The sequence below is a fragment of the Ipomoea nil genome, unplaced genomic scaffold, assembly GCF_001879475.1.
Source record: "Ipomoea nil cultivar Tokyo-kokei standard unplaced genomic scaffold, Asagao_1.1 scaffold0465, whole genome shotgun sequence".
Lineage (NCBI taxonomy): Eukaryota > Viridiplantae > Streptophyta > Magnoliopsida > Solanales > Convolvulaceae > Ipomoea > Ipomoea nil.
In genome coordinates this window covers 2851005-2874053 of record NW_017616893.1, presented here as the reverse complement: position 1 = coordinate 2874053, position 23049 = coordinate 2851005, and the positions used below count along the sequence as shown (strand labels likewise).

Below are 23049 nucleotides of genomic sequence, written 5' to 3'. Positions count from 1 at the left end.
ACATGTATGCTAGTGTGCCATTGTGTATTAAATTGTGTGCATGATAGTAATTTGTCGTGTGCCCATTATTTGTCCGCACAATCCTCTATATATTACTCTCTTCATGTGAACGCAACCCTATGTATATATAATAATTTGCCTATATAATTAATAACATGTAGTTTTGTTGTAACAATCCTTTGGTAGTTTTGTTTAGGGGTGGGCTCAGGCTTCGGTTCAATATTTTTTTTTTGTTTTCGGTTTTTAAAAAATCAGACCATTCGGTTTAACATTAAAGTTCGGTTCGATTTCAGTTCGGATTTAATTCAATTCGGTAGAAATTTACTGTTTGAACATTTTTTTTTTGTCCGATCAATTCTTCAGGTTGCTCACTTGGAATGCCACTTGAAATGCTTTGTTGATGACAAGACATGCATCTGTATAGTTAATATTTGAAAAACAAAAATTTTTAAAAGAATAACTTTCAAATATTCATAAAAAATTTTCAACACATAACCGTTTAAAGAAACTGAAATGAAATCCCAGAAACCAAAATTTCAATTCCAGTTCGAACAACCCTCATTCGAGTTTATGGAATTTAATTCTAGTTTGTTCACTGGAATTTAGTTTAATAAGTACTGCATGTAAGTGTTGACACAAATGAACTTATAGCTTAGTGGTAAAGTTCTTGCTTTTTAAACTTAATAGGTAGGGGTTCGAATTGTTTTGCCCAGCCCTAGTTTTCTACCGGGATTGGCCTCTCATTTTGATGTAATATATATATATATATATATATATATATATATATATATATATATATATATATATATATATATGATTATATTCAAATACAAAAAATCCTTAAAATACAAACGTGTGGATTCATTAGGATTGTTGGATTTTGGGATTGGATGTCAAGGATTTGTTTAATTATTTATGGTATTTTTTAATGATATAATCAACTCTTGTATTTTAGTGGGGGTACTTTCGGGTTTTTCTTTTTGTTAAATCTGTTCTATTCCTACAGAAATTCAATCACAATTATCGTACGCGACTTTCCCGAGCCCTATCTCTCTCGTTTCCGTGCGCTGCCAAGGTTCTCCCTCTCCGTCGATTCGCATTCTTCATCAGCTGCCACACGATGGTCGTCGGTGGGGATTGCGGTGGAGCCAAGCGACGGGGACCACCATCTCAGGGTTTAGGTCGAGGTATTCTTTTTCCCCCTTTTTTCCTTTGCGATTTTTTGCTCGTTTTTAGCCTCGGAGCAATTCCGGAGGTGGTAGTGGAGATTTCCGTTCGGCGGCAACGATTCTGGTCTGCGGCGGAGGTCTGGGTAGTGGCGAATCGGTGGTGGTTGTTACTTTGATTGTCCGCAGCAATTAGTTTGTATTGGTTAGCAGCAGAGTTTATTTCACCTTTTGCAATTTCCTAAGCAACAAGTTCATACGGCAATTCTAAATTATTCTCCTTGATATTGTTTATTGTTAATTTATTGCTTCATTAGTTTTCGCAAAGGTGTGAGAGCTTTGTCAATTTCAATTTCATCTAACATTTTATTAATGCTCTGCTAATTTATCTGTCTGAGAACTTGAATGACTTTTCCATGAAACCTTTGCAGTAGATCGAGGATTAATAATATTGCCATTTAATTAAGTTTTATCATATGATTGAACACTTTGAAGTTTTATTGCATTGTTTCTCAGTTGCTCTTTTTATCATTTAATTTGAATTTAATTATTTGCACTTGAATTGATTCTTTATTATTGGTATTTGTTCATAGTTTAGTTGTATTCCTATTTTACCTATTAAATTCGGGTATAACTATCAAATAGAAGTGAAAGGGCATTGATAAATTGAGATGAAGGATTTGTTTGTGGGAATGTAAATAAAGTGGGGCAATTGCCGAGCATTACTGTGTTGCCGGGCATTTGGTTTGTGATTTTACTCAGGTCTGTGCACTGCCTGTTGCGGGGAGTGTGCATATTCCTTAGTTTTGTGTGCATTTTAACTTTTTTTGTTTGTTTGTTACAGTTGCGTGTAAATGTGTGAGAGGTTAACAAATATATAAATGAGAAAAATGATACTAATTCAATGTTATCTTAAATGCGTAGTTTTAAATACATGAATGCACATTTCCGTTAATTATGTGTGTGCTCTACTTCATAAATTTTTACCATGAGTTAAAAATAATTAATTTCACACAAGTGAGTGGTTCACTGTGAGTGAGTGTATAGGCTTAGTAATTACAAACGTGTGTGCGCAATGGTGTTAAACAGCGTGCCAAGCTCTACTGAATACCAACCATGGGTAAAGCTAAAAACATACTAATTTCATATAATCGTATATGCTCAGTTTGTAAATACGTGGGTGTTTCTTCTCGTTAAATACTGTGCGTGCACACTTAAACACATCTCAATCATCAGTAAAAACTAAATCAATTTCACAGCAGTGAATAGTTCATTATTAACTTTTAGGCTTTCTACTGAAAACCGTATGTGCACAATCGTGTTGAACAGTGTGCATAATTTATTCGAACTAAGTACCAACCATTGGTAAAATTCAACCGTTTGACAAGTATTTAATTCAACTTCAAATGAAGTTAGTATTCGTATTGTTATAAACCATGGGGGTCTATTCCTCTGATAGGTCTTTTCTGTCTGACTATTAAACTATATATTAGCTTTTAGGCTTAGTTAATAAACACGTGTGTGCACAAATGCGTGTAACTGTGTGCAAGGTTAAAAAATATATAAATGAGAAAAACGAGATTAATTCAATGCTATCTTAAACGCATAGTTTTAAATACATGGGTGCACGGGGACACAGATCTGTGTGCACGCACAATGGAGTTAAAATGTGTGCATCGTCAACTAATTAAATTTCACCAAACATTGCTACTATCTCAATGGATTTTATGTATTGGACTATTGAACTATATATTAGCTTTTAGGCTTAGTTAATAAACATGTGTGCACAAATGCGTTTAAATGTGTGCAAGGTTGGCAAATATATAATTAAATTAGAAAAATGAGACTAATTCAATGTTATGTTAAACGCGTAGTTTTAAATACATGAATGCACATTTCTGTTAGTTATGTGTGTGCAGTGTGCACTACTTCATAAATTTCAACCATGGGTTAAAAATAATTAAATTTCACACAAATGACTAAATGAGTAGTTCACTATTAGTTTATAGGCTTAGGTATTACGAACGTGTATTACAAAATGTCTGCATCGTCAGCAAATTAAATTTCACCAAACATGGTTACTATGTAAATGAATTTTACGTATCGAACTATTGAACTATATATTAGCTTTTAGGATTAGTTAAAAATGAGAAAAACGAAACTAATTCAATGTTAACTTAAACGCGTAGTTTTAAATACATGAATGCACATTTCCGTTAATTATGTGTGTGCTCTACTTCATAAATTTTTACCATGGATTAAAAATAAATAAATTTCACACAGGTGAGTGGTTCACTGTTAGCTTATAAGCTTAATAATTACAAACGTGTGTGCGCGATGGTGTTAAACAGTGTGCAAAGCTCTGCTGAATTAATACCAACCATTGATAAAGCTAAAAGCAGACTAGTTCCATATAATTAAGCAATTGCATTCTCTCGTGAAAGGGGTGTGTACGTTGGCAGTATGTGCTGTATTCAAATCCTTGCAGTATTAAAATTCCTTAATTATAGCATATTATTCAAATAGAATTCATTCCTTATTTATGTTGAGGGTGCATTCACTTTATTACCCTTGGCTTCACAAATTAACAATCTGTGTGTCCATCTTAAGATTCAATCTAATCCATTCGTCTTATCACATCCTATGACTAGATTTTGTCCACACGTTTGTATTTTAAGGGGGTTTGCATGTGAATGCAACCATATATATATATATATATATACACACACACACACACACACACACACACACACACACACACACACACACACACACACACACACACACATAAAGTGCTATTGAAGCCCCCTAAATAGGCCAAAAACGTCTAATCAAGTCCTAAATCTACATGTTCATCAGGTCATTGCTTATTCGGTACATACGTGACTTTTTGGGTGTTACTGCTTAAGTGGATTCATGGGTACACTTTTAAGACAAGGGTACAGTGGTTTCCTCCAAGACAAGGGTGGTACAAGCTGAACACAGACGGGGCCGTTAAAGGTAACTCGGGTCTTGCTTCGGCCGGCGGTCTTGTCCGGGATGACAGGGGGACCTTGGTTTGGGGTTTCACTGCGAAGATTGGGATAACGGACAGTTTCGCGGCAGAACTGTGGGGCTTAAGGGAGGGTCTACGACTTTGCCTCGAGAAGGGGGTTCGTTGGGTTATGGTCAAGATGGACTCTAAATCCATTATAGACCTGTTGCATAAGGATGCACAGTTGGAGGACATTGGGTGTACGTTACTTTTCGACTGCATGGCGATGATCCCAAAGTTTGAGGGGATTCATTTCAATCACATCTTCAGGGAAGGCAATGCTTGCGCGGATTTCTTGGCCAACCTGGCTCAAGGGAAAGACTAGGGAATGTGGATTTTCACAGAAGCAATGGATGGTTTGGTCCCCCTCCTGGTTCGCGACAAGAGAGGATTTCTCACTCGCAGAGTTAGATAGTTGAGGCTCAGCCTCTCTTTCCTCACCAAAAAAAAAAAATGGGTACACTTTTTAAAAGTTATTTTTATTATTGAATTCTTTAAAAATTTAATTTAATATGTTAAATTTTATTTTATTTTCTTTAATTTTCTGAACTTATATATTCTCTTAAAAAAAAAAAAAAAAAAAAAAAAAAAAAAAAAAAGGACCACTACTAACAAGCTTCTACTGGTGGCAACTCTTCCCCACTTATAGTATTTATAGACGGCCATGACTAAATTTCAACCAGGACGGTCTAAGACACTCTGCAACGAAGGCAGGTCCAAATCTGGACCTCTAACAGAGATTTGAATCTAGACCATCTCTTAGATAATCATGGTTGAGAGTCAGCCATGGTTGTATGTAATGTGATAGGAACATCCATCATTAGAAGTTCGTCAGTGACTATTTTAAAAAAATTAAAAGATAAAATTTTATTTTAAAAAATTCAAAAGAAAATAAAATAAAATTCAAAAATTTAAAAAGATTAAATTAAATTTAAAGATAATTAAATTAAAAATTTTATACGTGGATCCATGTAAGTAACTAGAAGTCACATGTGCGTACATTAAATAAGCAATGCCGTATAATTAAATAGGTAACTTTAGAGCTTAATTGCACTTTTTTGTACGTTTACAAAGTTTCTATAGAACTTTTTATTTTTTAGTTAGGTGGTTTAATTGCACTAATTGATTCATTTAAGAGACTTATTTAATCATTTTTTTTTAATTTAGTCGTATAATGTGTGATATTACAATGTCACTAGCACTCTTATATAAAAGCTTGCAAATTACAATTGTACATGTTGCCGCCAGGCTTGAATAACATTCAATAAAATTGTGGTAATATAGATACCTTGAGTAACAAATTAGGTGAGATATCTTAAATGAGTGTCACAAGATTAGACTTAACATTTAGTTCATATATGTGTCTATGGGAGAGGACATGGATGGTCTAGTGGCCATGAGCCCCTAGCTAGATAGGTTGTAGCAGCTTTCTCTGCAGGAGAAGGAGCTTGGAATGGGCAATGAGACTATACTAGTGAATTAGTGTCCAATTATAGCATGAGGCCAAACGAGTATTTGTTTGAAGTGGCTAAGTCCTATTTCAATAATTTAGTGTTAGTTTCAATAATAATATAAATTATCAATCATTAATGTTTAGACCATATTATCAAATACCGTACAATCAATACACAAATAATATATTTTTAGTATATTAAAAATGTATATTGTATTCAGAGAAAGTACATTATTTGAATACTAAAAGATTGAAAGTACATTATGTTGTATAATATACATTCAATACACGAATAGTGTACATTTAATATATTAAAATGTACTTTTTACTATGGTCTACACAGTACCGTGTGGACCACGATCTACTCTATAATTTGCCATAATTTTTTTTTTTTAAAGCTACTAACTCGATTACATTGTAGTATCTGTTCATCTATACTTTCTCAACCTGTTGAAGCACAAAAAAACTACCTCCACTCTCATGACCTCATATATAGAAGAGTCATTACATATCATCTGAACACAAGGTGTTTGGCTGCCATAAATTATTTAATATAACATCCATCAAGACCTAGTTAGAAGTAGAAGTATTAAATTAAAGCAGGCCAACTGGATGAGTGGACTTAGAAAATGTTAGCTTACTGCTTACCCCATCCCGCTAAGAATTGCAGGTTTGGCGGGCTGGTCTATAAAATTGTTTTAAAAAATTAAATTTAAATAAAAATCTAATAATTGGACAATCAAATTAAATAACATAGATACTTTAAAAAGATATTAATAAATAATTTTAAAAGTAATAATGTGTATAAATAATCTAAAATGAAATTAGGTTATGATGTCAAAGGTTCTATTCTCAATTCCCTCAATTGTATAAAAGGAAATCTAAAATGAAATTAATTAGTACACAAATTATAAACACCAAATGTTAAAATACAAATAGAATTTTAATTTTTTTGAAAAAATATATTAATATTAATGTTTGCAATGTCAGTCCATGTAGTCCACCTCCTAGGGGGCTCAAAATCCCTACCTCAATCGATCTCCCACCACCTTATTAGGTAGAGGTGACGAGACAAGTTAGTCTAACAGGTCGGTTAATCTTGTTTTGTAACTCTAGTTAGAAATTAAGATTATTACTGATACACATGATGCAAGTGTGTGTGTATATATATTTAAATATCAATTATTATTCTCTATCTTGCTCGCTTTGCTCCCCTTTTCCTTATTTCTGTGTATTGCCACGCGTTAGGCCAGTCTCCGTGCAGGTACTTGGGTCATGCAATATATATACACCAACAACAATATAATGTGGCACAACTCAATTTCATCCACAAAATACACAAAAGTAATTTCCTTAGCTTTTTGCTTTCCCCTATACTAACTTTAATCATTGATATATATATATATATATATATATATATATATATATATATATATATGTATGTATATATATATATATATATATGTATATATATATATATATATATATATATATATATATATATGGATGAGTTCTGGTACGGAAATGGCTTCCCGTGCCGTTGTGCGGTTGACGCACCTTAAACATTAAAATGACGCATCTTAAGTATACAAACCACGCACCTTAAGCACACAAACAAAGCACCTTAAGAACACAAATTAAACCACACGCACCTTAAGTACACAAATCACGCACCTTAAACACACAAACAAAGTACCTTAAGAACACAAACCACACACCTAAGGTTTTAAAATAGAGCACCTTAAGTTTGACACAACTGACGCACCTTAAGCATACAAATCACGCACTTTAAGAAGGTAAACAACGCACCTTAAGAAGGAAAACCACGCACCTTAAACACACAAACCACGCAACTTAAGAAGGAAAACCTCGCACCTTAGCAACTGCACAAGCGCACCTGAAAAGGTCAACCGCACGAGAACCCATATATATATATATATATATATATATATATATATATATATATATATATATATATATATATATATATATATATAGGGTCAGGTTTCCATGCGGTCACTCACCATTTGGTACGTATAAATACACCACAAAGTGTTCGAAAATGCTAACATTAGGTCTGGTCCTTTTTTTTTTTTTTTTTTTTTTGGGTGTGTGGTGCATTGATGCATTTCGTTGTGGTGCATTTTTGAACCCTGTGTCATGTATTTTTACATAATGATAAATCTGCATCGGTCGCAGGGGAAGCACTGTTCGCATATAGAGGTGGCCTTGGAAGCAAGGAAGGAGCCAAAGTGGGGGGGGGGGGGCAGGGGGGCGGCTACCCCCTCACCCCACCCCTACCCCGTATATAACTTTTGTATGTATATTGTATATATAGTACAAGTTTTAGTATTAGTATAAAAAAACAGATAAATGTTAATAAGAAATGAGCTAGATTAGTTGGTAAAGTGTGTGTTTGGTTATAGTGAAAGTCATGGGTTCAAATCTTGGTATTATCATATTTTCATAGTTTTTTTGACTTCAACACAATTAAGTATTTTTTTTTAATATTTAACACACACACACACACACACACACATATATATATATATATATAACATTCTTTATATTAATAATAAGATGTGTAATTTATAATGTGTTTTTTATTTAAATTATTTTATCAAATTAATTATGTTTCATATTTTTTTATGAATATTTTTATAAAGTTTCGATGGGTTTTATTTTTTTGCTCATATCGAATAATATTTATACCTATATTTCTTAGATATTTTTTTTTCAAATTATCTCTTTTGATTTAACGTTTTGTAAAAATTATCTATTTTCACAATTTTTTTGGCTTCAACACAATTAAGTATTTTTTTTTTTTAATATTTAACACACACACACACGCGCATATATAACATTCTTTATATTAATAATAAGATGTGTAATTTATAATGTGTTTTTTATTTAAATTATTTTATCAAATTAATTATGTTTCATATTTTGTTATGAATATTTTTATAAAGTTTTGATGGGTTTTATTTTTTTGCTCATATTGAATAATATTTATACCTATATTTCTTAGATATTTTTTTTTTCAAATTATCTCTTTTGATTTAACGTTTTGTAAAAATTATCTATTTTCACAGTTTTTTTGGCTTCAACACAATTAAGTATTTTTTTTTTAATATTTAACACACACACACACACACATATAACATTCTTTATATTAATAATAAGATGTGTAATTTATAATGTGTTTTTTATTTAAATTATTTTATCAAATTAATTATGTTTCATATTTTGTTATGAATATTTTTATAAAGTTTCGATAGGTTTTATTTTTTTGCTCATATCGAATAATATTTATACCTATATTTCTTAGATATTTTTTTTTCAAATTATCTCTTTTGATTTAACGTTTTGCCTTCACTGGACAAAATTTCTGGATCAGTCCCTGCTTCTTCGCCTCCCTCAACGGAATTCCTGGCTCCGTCCCTGGTTGGAAGGTGATGGGCAGGCAGCAGTTGTAGTATAATGTTGAACCATTGCCCACAATCTATCTGCCATATAATGTTGAACCAATATAATCCATCATATAATAATATCACTTCAAAAGATAAAAAAACACCCAAAAGTTGGATTCCAGGGAGGAACGAAAAGTAGTTTAGATATAGAAAAATGACAAAAGAAGCAAGCTAAGCAAAATTTATATTATTAAAGGAAAAAAAAGTTTTGTCTACAATGGCGAAGGTGCAGTCTCGTGATATGATGGTTGGAGTACGTACTATAGGAGTGTGAAAGCATATGGCTTAATTCTGATCATTCTAGCTTGCATTATTTTAAAGTGGCATGGAATATTTGTTAGCATGCATGAACTTGCCTTAGCTTCAATTCTTTAATTTTCATCAAACACACAATATATAAACATTGTTTTTTATTATTATCTTAATTTAATTATTTATTACTAAATAATTGTATTGTTGGGATACTATAGCCTAGTACCAACACACATAGATGATTCAAGTGAGAGATATGATTCTTGCATGAAATAAAAACAAAAACTTTATATTATAAGAGTAAATTCAAATTAATTCTCATCAATTATATATGTACATAGTTTTATCACTTTATGCATGTGAAGTAGTACATTGCATTGCAAATAATGCACATTCATTTATAAATCCCACGGGAACTTGGGGCCTGGGGGTCGTCATTGGGTGACTTTGACCGATTAGAGGAGATGAAGATCCATTGTACGTAGAGTTTACAGGTAGGGGTGGGAACTTGGAGTCTGGAGATTAATTTTGCGATTTACCTCTTTTAGTAGCTCTTGGCCAGGGGCTCTACGAGTTTAGAATTAATTTAGCCTATGATAGGATACCTAATGTGTATAAACAAAACAAAAAAAAAAAATGTTGGTTGCAGATTAAATATCAACCCATGATTTTTGCAAAGTAATTTATGGATAAAGTTACATGAATAATCAAAATTACTCACATAAAATTTTTACCATCTTCGTTGGTTTTCATAAATTAGTTGACCCATCTTACTTTCTTTAAAAAAAAAAAAAAACAATATGATTATATTGTCAAGCTAGTGAAATTTTTTAGTCCATGTAACCTGATTCGTAATTTATTATAGATATATAATTATGGCATGGTTAATTATTTTCATTTAATTGTCAATTACCATAATTTTTGGGGTCTAAATTATAAAATAAAATTCCTTAATGATTTATGTTTATCATTAAAAATAACAGTTATACTTACCATAAATAAGTAATTAATCCATAAATAGTTAATACCCATAAATGTCATATTATATCATGCATGCTATTAATTTTAGTAATAAACAGTATTTACTATATTAATGCGTACTAACCAAATTCATCATTAATTTACATATTTGATAAATTATATTTATCATCTATTTAACTATATTTAATTGCATTATTATTATTATTATTATTATTATTATTATTATTATTATTATTATTATTATTATTATTATTATTATTATTATGTACTAAAATTTGTAATTAATATTTTACATTTCAAAATGAGCGCAGAAAAATTACAGGAGTCTTGAGTATCATTTTAGCATTATATAGTATCATTGGGTGCAATGACACGTAGGTGTAGTGTAAGTAGCTTGTTAGAGAAGGTTAGGGTAATTAAACCATAGAAATAAAAGCGTTAGAGAGCAAGCAATTGATGCAACATAATGGAAGATGCATGAGTACTTCTCATTGTGGGGTTCTTTCATTTTCACTTATTTATTGCATTTGTCCATATCATCATGGATCTTCACCAAATATAATATATAATATATGTGTATGTTTTTCACATCCCTAAATAAATATAATAATTAGCTATAGAAAATGGGTTGAGAGATTTCTTTTCAGAGTATTTATCAATTACCAGGAACCGAACAAAGTCGTAAATACTTAGACTAAAAAAGTTAATCACGAAATGACCAAGTGGATCGAATGGGACATCCTCCAAGCGACATCACGATGAGAATAAAAAATGCATTATATTTTGTCTAGCTACTACATATTACAAATAGGAATGTGTGAGATTACCTAAAATTTTTATGCCTAATGTGTGAAAGTTTGAAACTAAAATTAAAATACATAAAAAATATTAAAGAAAGATTAAATTAGATATCAATAAAATATTTTTAAGATATTATTTTTACTCATTATAGTTATACACTACTTGTGAATACCCTATATTTTGAAAGAAAAAAAAAATACTATTTGCCTATTTGGTGAATATAAAATTGAATATTGTCATATTATTTATGTTTATAATGGAAAAAACAAAGTAATTCAAATACGTGACTTAATAATTTTGAGAAAAAAATATAATATAATTAATTAGATTGTCATAATAATAGTTTCAATAAATACTCTATAATTAATTTAAATAGAAATAAAACTAATGGAATGAATACAATTTTGTTCGGATCGGATAAAATAAAATGTACAACATTATTTAAGAATAATATTATTAAAATTATGTGATATAATTTTAATCAAACATTATCTAATAACACTTGCACGTATCACGTTTTATTACTTTTTTTAACCACAACTGAAATTTAGAAAGAAAAAAAGAAAAAGAAAAAGGTAAAATACATCCTTAAACATTATTTAAAAAGTCAATTAGACCCGCAAATTTTTAAAAGTTACAATTAGGTATACAAACATGTTGATTTAGTGAATTAAGACCCAAATACCTGTTATCAACCTGTAATAACAAGTCACTAGGTTGTTCGACAGTGTTCTGGTGGCGAAAATCGATGACGACAACCAACACGTCGCTGAAGAAGGTTTGGTTGCCTTCTCTGTTGTTGGAGAAGGCGACTAGGTTTGGTTGCCATCTCCAAGGGACTGAGAAGGCGACTAGGTTTGGTCGCCTCCTCCATCACGGAGATGGCGACTAGGTTTGCTGGCCTTCTCTGTCCCTCGGAGATGGCGACTAGTTTGGTCGCTATTTCAATTGTCAGAGAAGGCGACCAACACTTCTCCAGCGATGTACTAGTCTTCGTCATCGATTTTCGTCACCGAAACATGACCGGACAATTTAGTGACCAATTATTACAGGTTATTAAAAGGTATTTGGGTCTTGATACACTAAATCGACATGTTTATATATCTAATTATAACTTTTAAAAGTTTGAGGGTCTAATTGATTTTTAAAGTAAAGTCCGGTGGTCTATTTGACTCTTTTCCCAAAAAAAAAATATTCTACCAATTTCGCAGATCAAAACCGTGCAGTGTTATATCATCTTTAAATATTAAAAAGAAAGACAGTGATTATGTCCTCTGATCTATATTTCATAAAACAACTCATTCAAACTAAAAATCTCAAAGCCATGGAAACCTCCTCTCACTCTCTCTCCATTGAGAGCTTCTCTCACAGCTGGTCGGTGAATCCGGAAGGCTCTTTCCGGGGCTCCGATGAAGCTTCCTTCATTGAAATGGATCCTACACTCCCCCCTTCTCAGAGATTCTTCAGCGTTAGCCTCCCGGAGTTTAGCAGCTTCGACTTTCCGGTGTCGGAATCTCCATTGGCGCTCCTTCATGCCGATGAGCTCATCTCCAATGGCTTCCTCGTGCCTCTGTTCGCCCAACCTATCAAGTCCGACTCCTTCGATCGCGCTTTCGATTCGCCTCAACAACCTACCAAACAAGATCAGGTCCGTTCATCCGACGAAATCCGTTGCGCCCCGCTGAAAAGATGCCAGAGATTATCCAGGCGGATCTTCCGCCGGTATTTGGACGTAATTAGGCCGATTTGTGTGAAACTGCGGAGATTCGGATTCGCCTACGGACGGAGAAGCTCCAGAGCGGAGGAGAGGAAGAGATATGAATTTTCCGGCGCGGTTTCAACCGGCGCGGCCTACTCTGATGATAACTGGCGCCGGTCTTGCGACTCCGAGAGCTCGATCCACGAGGCGGTTCTGCATTGCAAGAGAACCATCGTTGGTAATATATCTCATCTTTGTCTTTGATTATCATATTTCAATGAAAATTAAATTATCTTTTCCTGGATAATAACATCTGAAATTATATATTGTGGATTTGCAGGGGATAAATGATGAGATGAGATGAGAGTGTGGGACATGTGAAGATGATAAGTAGGCCGTTTCCGTCAATTTTTTTTTTCTTCTCTTCTCTACTGTGCTGTACTGATTTGTTTTCTTGGGGAAGTAAAAAAAATGGCACTTTGGCAATTGGCATGCATTTTCTGGGGAAAAGAAATGATTTTGAAAATACTTTTTGCCTTTCCTACACTGTTGTGGATGAAGAATTGTTATGGGGTGTTTGGTTGACATGAATTTTAATTCGTTTGCAATGAAATTTATCATTCATGTCAATTACATTATCTGATTAGAAGAAATTGTAATTCATAACACATCTTCCAAAAAATTCCTAATTCAGCAGGGGATTACAATGAAAATATGAAGAAATTTATGTTATTATTATTATTATTATTATTATTATATAAAAGTATTTTAATCTTTATATCACTTCTTCCTTTCTTATTCTTCAAATTCTATTACTTCCTATCAAATAATGTATTTTGAATTCGTACTTTATTCCTAATTGCTATTGTAATCAAACTAACACTATATGATTCATGGGATGAAATTCATAATGATAATAATATTTATGCCTAATAGTTATGTTAATAATATTATAATATATTAATATTGATAGTTTTGTTAGACCAGAGTCATCATAAAAATAGGCATTAGGGATTTTAGTTTTTATTTTATTTTATTTTTTACTTTTTTTTTACTTCTTTTTTTTTTTATTATTATTTTTTTTTTTGCAACAAAGGAAAGTTAAAATATATATTGAGTTAATACCCAAAATCGTCATCGGTTATAGTGGTTTTTCTCGATTTCATCCTAAATGACTTTGGTGACCTAATATCGTCCTAGACTTTTGTGTTTCGCTCAATTTAGTCCTCCATTTGTTATTTCGTCAAATTGGTGTTAAATTAAGGGACAATTCAGTAATGTCAATATTGATTTCTCTTTACTTTCAACTTGTGAAGTGTGAAATTCCTCTTTCTTGTACGAATTACACGCAGAATTACTCCCGGACCTGAAAATCAAATTTTATATTCGCAGTTTTAGGAGTAATTCTGGGAGTAATTCGTAAAAAAAAAAAAAAAAAAGAGATTTCGCAGTTCATATGTCTATGAGTAAAGAGATGCCAATATTAAAATTATTGAATTATCTATTTATTTAACACCAAATGGACAGAATAACAAATGAGGGACTAAATTGAGCAAAAACACAAAAGTCTGGGACTAAATTGAGCGAAACACAAAAGTCTAAGACGATATTAGGTCACCAAAGTCGTTTAGGACGAAATTGAGAAAAACCACTATAGTCGAGGACGATTTTGGGTATTAACTCAATATATATTAGATAATAACAAAATGAGTTGCAAAAGACACTTTTCGAGCTACTGCTAAATAAATAAATAAATAACTCTGGACTACTTAGGGCATCCTCAATAGTTGGGGATTTTACTCCAGATTTTTGTGGGTCCCAACATCCAACTCATTATCCACTATCTCACTCAATCACAAAATCTCTTCTTCCCATTAGTTTTAAGTTCTTCAAAACTTTTTGTGGACCCACCATTTTATCTCAATATTTTATTTATTTATTTGATTTATAATTGTAAAATAAACATAAATAATTAACATACATAACATATATATATATATATATATATATATATATATATATATATACACACACACACACACACATAAAATTGCAAACTTTCATTTGTTGGAAACTTAATTAAAATAATATTATAAAAATTATTATTACAATTTTTAGCAAAATTAAAATAAATTTATAATTATAAACTTTTTAATTTTTTAAATTATAATTTTATCATATACAAATTTAATAATAGAATTTAACAAAACTAAAAAAAAAAAAAAAAATAGAACAAAGAAGCTGGCCTAGCCGTTGGTTGGCCAGCTTTAAAAACAAAGCAAAAAAAGTACAGGTTTTTCTGACATGAATTTGCAAATAGCAGGAGAAAATTTTTGTTAAAGTCTTGCCTTCTCATTTGTCAAAATCCAACCCATGGAGATTTTACTATTCTAAAATGTGGTGTTGAATCCCTTATTGGGGATGCCCTTATTAGGCCCAAAACAATAGCTTGATTGACTAGCCTATGATACTTGCCAAGGCAAATTATAGGAAAATGGTATGTTTACTACCATTTTTACTCTCATTTTTTATTTTTAACTTGGATTTTCACACACAAAATTTTGATATAAATACTTGTATTGGGACTCACATGAAAAAAAAAAAAACTTATCGGAACCTGTCACATTAGAAAGTAAAATTTAGAGAGTAAGATTTAGGAGTACATGTAGTAGAACTCCAAATTATATGATGAACCAAGATCCACGTTCTATAGTTGACTTTTGGTCCAAAATGACTTCATTTTATATTAAGTATTTTAGCGTTCCATGTTTAATAAAATTATCATGTATTATATTCATAATATTTGTTCTAGATCTATATATTCATAAACTTAAACTTTAATTTATAGAGGTTCGATCCTATGAAACCACCTTATAGATGAGATCATTAAATCACATCTCAACCATCCAAATAATTGTATTTAATGGAAATGATTGAATTAAAAAGCTCATTTATATAAGGATATATTATTAAATACATAAAGGGACATTGTAATTTCATTATGAATGGAATAGAATCTTTTCTTAATTTAAAGACATTCTATCCATAGTAGGCAAGAATTTTATAATTTCATTTTTTTTTTAAAAAAAATGGAGCAGTCGTATGAAAAACAAACATCCATTGTCGCGCTCCAGATTGCATCAATGGATGAAGAAATCAGCGGTAAGTGTTGCTCCGTTTATGTTGTTGATTTTGCTGCTTACAGCGTACGTGTGCATTTAATGCCTTGTTAGACGTGTGCCAAATGCTATGTCAATCTGTTACTACTGTGGTTCGGTAGTTTCTGTGTGGAGCGTGTGCTTTCAGACTGGGTGGTGTGTGCAAATGTGTGCAGCCGCACGGGATGGGGCATGTAGGGTGTGAGTTTTATTTTATTGCAGTGTGTGCGACTGTGTGCATTCATTGTTCAACAATTTTTAGGCACGCATATAGTGTAGCATGACGTTGTACACACCTGCATCACAGTAATATGAACGTGTGTGGCTACATGCATTTAGTCGAGTGTCAGAATACGTTACAGTAATATGAATGTGTGTGCTGCAATGTAATAAACTATGTGCTATTGTTTGAAGTATCTCCAGGTGAGCGTAAGGGTAACAATGTTGTACAAACCAGAGTGTAGAGACTAATAAGTGATTGGTGATGAGTAATTAGTAGGTGTGTGCTGGGGTGGGTTAACTCTGTGCGAGCCACTGACTGATTGGCGGTGTAGTAATTAGTATGTGTATCTTTGGATGGGGTTAACTTTGTGCAAGCCACTGCTGTAAAACGGGTGAAGTTAAATGTAACGAATTGTGTATAGATGAGTTTGTGGAATTATATGTGTTTTTCTTTCACAAATGCAGGACCCATGTAGAGATATGTGTCATGGATATATCTCCAGGATCTACAGAGTATTGGTTAACAGTATGTGACCCATCCCTCAAACCAGTAGTTGGGCAGCAAATTGATACATTAGAAGCCGGAATAGAATTCTATTTCAAGTATGCTTCAGTTGCCGGTTTTGATGTGCGACGCAACACTGATAAAAAGAACAAACATGGTGCCATTCTAAAAAAATACTTGGTTTGTTCACGCCAGGGGTATAAGGAGCCAACAGATACGGAATCAGTGTCAACTGAAACCCCAAAGCAATCCAAGCGCCGCCAACCTTCTAATAGAATTGGTTGCATCACTAAGATCAATGTTGCAAAAATCGCGCCTAGGCGCTAGGCGGTCAGCCTCCTAAGCGCCCTAGGTGTCCGTCTAGGCGCTCTAGGCAGTCTCTAGGCGCCTAGCGATTTTTGCAACATTGACTAAGATAATATTCAAACTAAAGAGTGGTTTGGGGTACGAAGTGGTGTCATTCGAAGAAAGACACACGCATTGTTTGTGCAAGAACAATTGCAAACTGTTCATGAAAGTTTAATCGAAAATTAGACATTGGGTATCAACATTTTATATCAACTTTTAGCAGTGAATCCAATAAGTTGTAATGCTTCAGCTTTGCACATACACGTACTCAGTCTTCACTCTAGAGTTACTATTTTGTAGAACATTTGAGAAAATTATTTTAAACGAATTGATGAATAATGATACATTCTTTCTTCCTTTTTTATCCAAATATTTCCGGTAAACGTATGCATATGAAGCAGATCGTGATAAAGGATGTATATCAAATTGGTAAAAATGACATTTTTAGTCTATATATGGTTGATTAAGTCCGTGAATTATTTGATTAAATTTAATTCTGGGTCTACTGTACTATTCGAGGGACAAAAAAATTGAAATTATTTGTATTTTTAAGAATAAACAAATATCTTACATCCTGCTTACTATTATGGACAGAAAAAGATTAAGAAAGTATAGTAGAACAAATACTACCTAGAAGAATGAGGGTGTGTTTAGTTAATGGGTTTAGCTATTTCTGGAATTAAAGTCATTGTTATTATTTGGTTGACAGGTTTCTAGAACATTACTATGAGATTTGATTACCCCTTAACTAGAAAAATCATCCCCTAACAAAATAAGGGTTCCATTCCCCCTCCTAATTGGTAATAATTTCACTAATTTGATTTTTAAGTTTGGATTAGTGCTTTTAGGTTTTTGTTTTTATTTTTGTTGTTATATTGGTGCTTTGGATGTTTTTATATTAGAATAAATTGTCTTGATTTTTTGTTATATTTTTAAAACCTTTATTTTCATTATAGGATCATACATAACCAAACAACAATATTGGTAATCATCCTAATTTCACCTTACTACCAAACATGCTAAATACTTTCATCAAAATTCATTAATATTATCAAGTATTTGATTTCAATTCCGATTCCCAAACACACCCTTAAGTGTTTATCTGATCTGCTGCTTAAATCAAGATCATTGGAACTGGATCACAGATTGAAGTCCCTCCCTTGACTAACACTCCTGAACAGTACAATCGAAAACTGAATCAAAGAATCCATGTTTGAGGTTGAGTTCATTGAGGGACTACTTTTCGAGTAGAGACAGGAGTCTCAACATCTTTTGTGTCTGCATATTTAAGGTACATATCCGAGCAGCTGCCTGATATTCTGTGGTTCTTCCATATGGGGTGAGATTTTGGTCGCCTTTCAGTGATGGCGATGGCAATGTCGTTGGGAAAGAGGTCCCGGAGAAGGAATGCGTGGACGATCGTGGTCACCAGCAGCAGGGCTACGGTGAGTGAAGCAACAGCGCTGAGGATCACAGCCAGAGACTTTGTCAGTGTGTTGGTCACGGCGGAGGAGTACCTGATGCTGGCAATGGCGGCTCCGGTCATGGGGAACGTGTAAGCCCACCATGCCAATGAGAACTTGAATCCTCGGAAGAAATTTATGCGAACACTCTGCAACCAAAACACAACAATTATTAGCCCAATCTATATCACTATTGTTAAGCCGAGGCCGGTAAAAGGACAAGTCTAGCAATGAATAATTAGGGGATTGTTGGGCGAATTAAGACAGGTGATAGGACCAAATTCAACACCATCTTCTCGAAAATGTGTTACGGAGTACTATATAAGGAAATAAAGTTGCAACAGTTAAGACAGTGGGTCTTGTGAAGGGAATTGTTGAAGGGTTAAGTTCAGGTGGCTGGGGAATTTTAGACCGAGACTGGTGAAGGACCAAATCTAGCACTGCTTCTCAAAAATGTGGCGGTATATAAGGAAATAAAGTTAGAATTACTAGGTGTTATGAAGGGAATTGTTAGGCTAAGACCGGTGTGGCTGGAGAATTTTAGACCGAGGCTGGTGAAGGGCTAAATCTAACACCATGCTTCTCGAAAATGTGACGGTATATATAATAAAATAAAATTAAAATTGTGCAGTTAACTTGGTAGGTGCTGTGAAGGTCGAATAAGAGTCAAGTCCAACAGTAAGCTTTCGTTGTGAGTTAGTTATAGTTTTTAGACTAGTGGCAAGTATCCTAACAATTGAGATTCATTCTATTATTAGCTAGGAATTGATCTCAATATAATACTAACCAGAGAGAAATAAAGGAACAAGGCAATGAAGTAAGCGATCTTTGATGCATCGTCAAAAGAGCCATGGATCTTAGCCAACGCCATGGAAGCAACGCTTGGTGCAGCAACGAACAAGAAGAACACGGGGTGAAGTTCCTTAGGAAGAGTCTCGTTTGTCGGAAGCCTCTGATATAGCGTCACAAATAGAACTATGTAGTGAGCCAATCCAATAGCAAAGAAGAAAATAGGACCCTCTTTGAGCCCCATTGTTGCGCCAAGCAAAGCCCCCACGAAATTCCCGACAATGGCGAGATGGTTGGAGGGATTGGCCACTTTCGACAGCCTACGTTGTCCTCCCGACATCCATTGCCCGTAGATTTTAAGGTCCAGGCAAAATATCGGCGCCATAAACACGTACCATAACGAGGAATGCAGGTTTTCAGTCACGGATGGGGGAACCCCGAGGGCTAAAAACAGTACCACGATCCATGGGGCGAAGAAGAAGTTGACGCGAACCGGGTGATAATACTCGCGCCTAACTGCTTCAAAGTAGAGAATGGTTTTGAGAGCGTAGATGAAAGCGACAATGGAGAAAAGCGCGACGGATATGATCCAGAGGACTAGATTTACATGCAGGCTGATATGGAGGAATTCGGTGGAAGGAGAAGTGGCAAGTGCTTTCCATAGAATGGCTTGGCTGCTGACGCCGAGACAGATACCGAAAGATCCGATGGTAAATCGGAGAAGGAACGGCCACGTCCTGTCTTCCGGCAGAACGCTTTTCTCGGAAGCCTGCCAGAAACAGAACAAATAAAATCAAACGCTTACCATTATGTCAAAAACTATAACTAGTAACGAAGGAGTCATCACATTTTCGAGAGACTAAGGTACTAGACTTATCCTTTATTAGCCTCCAACCAACAATTCCCAAGCTACTGATTCACTGATTGATGGACTTGGCCCTTTACAAGCCTCTGCCCAACAATAACAACAGAACATCATTGTATTGAAAATTCGTACTATGTACCTTTCTTTTTATTTTTATTTTTATTTTTTAACTACGTACCTTTAGGGTGTCCAATTATGGGCCTTTCAAGGTACCATCACATTTTTTAGAGGCAAAGTACTGGACTTGGTCCTTTACGGGCCTCCGCCCCCTAGCCACTAATTGATGGGTCATGGTCCACACAATTGTGTGGACCATAAATATCAGGTACATTTTTAATATACTAAGGGTACATTATTTTGTACTGAAGGTACATTATTTTTGTATTGAAGATACATTATATAAAATAATGTACCCTCAGTATATTAAAAATGTACTTTATGTACATAAATAATGTATCCTTAATATATTAAAAATGTACTTTTTATTTATGGTCCACACAATTGTGTGGATCATGATCTATGCAATAATGATTGCTGATTGATGGACATGACCCTTTAGAGGCCTCCGCCCAACAAATTGAAAACAGAACATCATCTATCCAAAATTTGTATTGCATATCTTAAAGGTGTCCAATTCTGGGCCTTCAAAGGCACTATCACATTTTAAAGAGGTAGGGTGCTAGATTTGACCCTTTATCAACCTTTGCTAACAATTCCCGGCAAATTATGCTGTGCATCCGTATGCACCATGCATGGTGCGTACGGATGCAAAAACGACGTCGTTTTAATAAAACGCGCATCTCCCCTTTAAAAAAAAAAATCAGGTTCGATTCCCAGCAACAACATATGAACTAAAATTCCATAATCGATGAACTATAATTTCATAATCGATGAACTATAATTCCATAATCGATGAACTATAGTTCCATAATCGATGAACTATAATTCCATAATCTATGAACTAAAAATTCCAGAATGAATGAATTAAAATTCCATAATCTATAAACTAATATTTCAGAATCGATGAACTACAATTCCATAATCGATGAACTATAATTCCATAATCAATGAACTATAATTCCATAATGAATGAACAATATAATGTTGTTGCTGGGAATCGAACCTGAATTTTTTTTAAAGGGGAGACGCGCGTTTTTTAATAAAACGACATCATTTTGGCATCCATATGCACCATGCATGGTGCATACGGATGCACAGCATAACGATTGACAATTCCCTAATCAGTGATTGATGGAGTTAGTCCTTTACAGGCCTCCGTCCAGCAAGAACTAACAGAACATCATTGTATCAAAAATTCGTACAAAGTACCTTAAGGGTGTCCAATTCTGGGCCTTCCAAGGCATCGAAGTATCTGTCCACAGGTATAGTTTCAATTTCAATGTTGTGTTCCGATCCATCTGATTCTTCTTGTTGTGATTGGCGCTGCTTCCCACGTAAATTGGAGAATTGTCTCTCGAACCTTCCAGAGCAAGTCTTGAAAGAATCAAACCTCTTATCCTTCATCTTGTTAGTCCTGGGAGTCTTGTTTAACGTTGTTCCAACAGGAGAAGGCGGCATGCTGATAGAAACAGAATGAAGAATTTTAGCTTCCCCACTCTCCGCTGCAGCAGCATCTCTAATTCTCTGGCAATGGCCACACAACATCACCACACCATTGTAATTAGGTTCCAACTAAATCAGCAACAAGCTAAGAGATAAAATTAAATGTTGGGCAGAGGCCAGTAAAGAGCCAAATTCATCAATTGACGATTAGGGATGATGTCTTTTGAAATTGTAATGGCGGTCTATAAGGAAATAATGTTGCGTCCTAAACTATTGCTTTTGGCGTAATGATAAGCCACTGATCCTAACAAGGGGTATCAGAACCCTGCCACAAGCTCGAGCTATAGTTTTTGACAAATATACAGTGATAAACACTTGATTCTACATAGATATAATTGATGGAGTGAGCAGAGAAAATTGACTTACTTTTGTGTCACCATGCTCTTCAATGCTATCAAAACCATCCACTTCATGTACACTAACGCGACGAATGAGTGAAGGAAGAGTTTCCATTGATAGATGTGATGAGAGAATAACCAGATAGAGTGCAGGAATTTAAGGCAATCGAGTATGGGTGGTTACAGGTTGGTGGTCAAAAAGAGAAAGCGGTGGCGGTGGCAGGCCAGCAGCCAAACCACCAGAGAGGCGGATGGCTAAAGCTACCTTCTACGAAGGTGACATCTGATCTCCATGGCAGACACATATATTATTAGGTGTATGTGATCGAGCAAACTGGAAACAGGCTCCCTCTCCACACTTTGATTAATATTATGTACGTTTCTGTCGCAGACAAGAAAAATAATAGATGGGAGAAGAAGAAAAATAATATATGTACGACAACTAAACACATGTACTGATCGATGTACTGAATCATTTTTAAATATTGAACATGAAAATGATATTAATTAACTTCATATATAAATTTATTTTTCAATGCCAAAGATGTTATGTAGCATAATTTAATGTCATCTAGTGTGGAAGGGTATATATTTGATCAAAATCATGTTAAGTAGCATAATTTAATGTCATCTAGAGTGGTAGGGTATATATTTGATCAAAATCAATTATAAGTTTTTACAACTACGTGTGGAAGGGTATATTTGATCAAAATTAATTATGAATTTTTATGTAAACTCTTGAGTTAAAAATCTCGCTTTATATCATACCACATCATTTTTCTTATTTGTTTTTAGTACAAACACTTATTTGTAACCTACAGGTTAATGAACATTTAATGGTGTACATGCTATAGAGATAATACATTTCTTTTTGAGAGCTGA

The 23049-nt window shown here is 33.7% G+C and overlaps 2 protein-coding genes across 3 annotated transcripts; one reads left to right on the top strand and one right to left on the bottom strand.

Annotated features, from left to right (window-relative positions):
• The first annotated feature begins 12432 nt into the window (after nt 1-12432).
• Nucleotides 12433-13342, top strand: LOC109173092 (probable membrane-associated kinase regulator 6). Of its 2 annotated transcripts, XM_019322350.1 has the most exons (3): nt 12433-12588; nt 12667-13094; nt 13197-13342. In XM_019322350.1, exons 1-3 carry the CDS (start codon nt 12482-12484, stop codon nt 13205-13207), a joined length of 546 nt encoding a protein of 181 aa, XP_019177895.1. In that variant the 5' UTR covers nt 12433-12481; the 3' UTR covers nt 13208-13342. The 2 variants fall into 2 exon arrangements, with proteins under 2 accessions (XP_019177895.1, XP_019177893.1); XM_019322348.1 differs by having other exon boundaries at nt 12433-13094.
• A 4831-nt stretch (nt 13343-18173) lies between these two features.
• Nucleotides 18174-22338, bottom strand: LOC109173021 (S-type anion channel SLAH3-like). Its single transcript, XM_019322278.1, has 4 exons — nt 22196-22338; nt 21536-21850; nt 19340-20110; nt 18174-18701 (listed from the first exon to the last, which is right to left on the bottom strand). Exons 1-4 carry the CDS (start codon nt 22280-22282, stop codon nt 18315-18317), a joined length of 1560 nt encoding a protein of 519 aa, XP_019177823.1. The 5' UTR covers nt 22283-22338; the 3' UTR covers nt 18174-18314.
• Nucleotides 22339-23049: the final 711 nt, after the last annotated feature.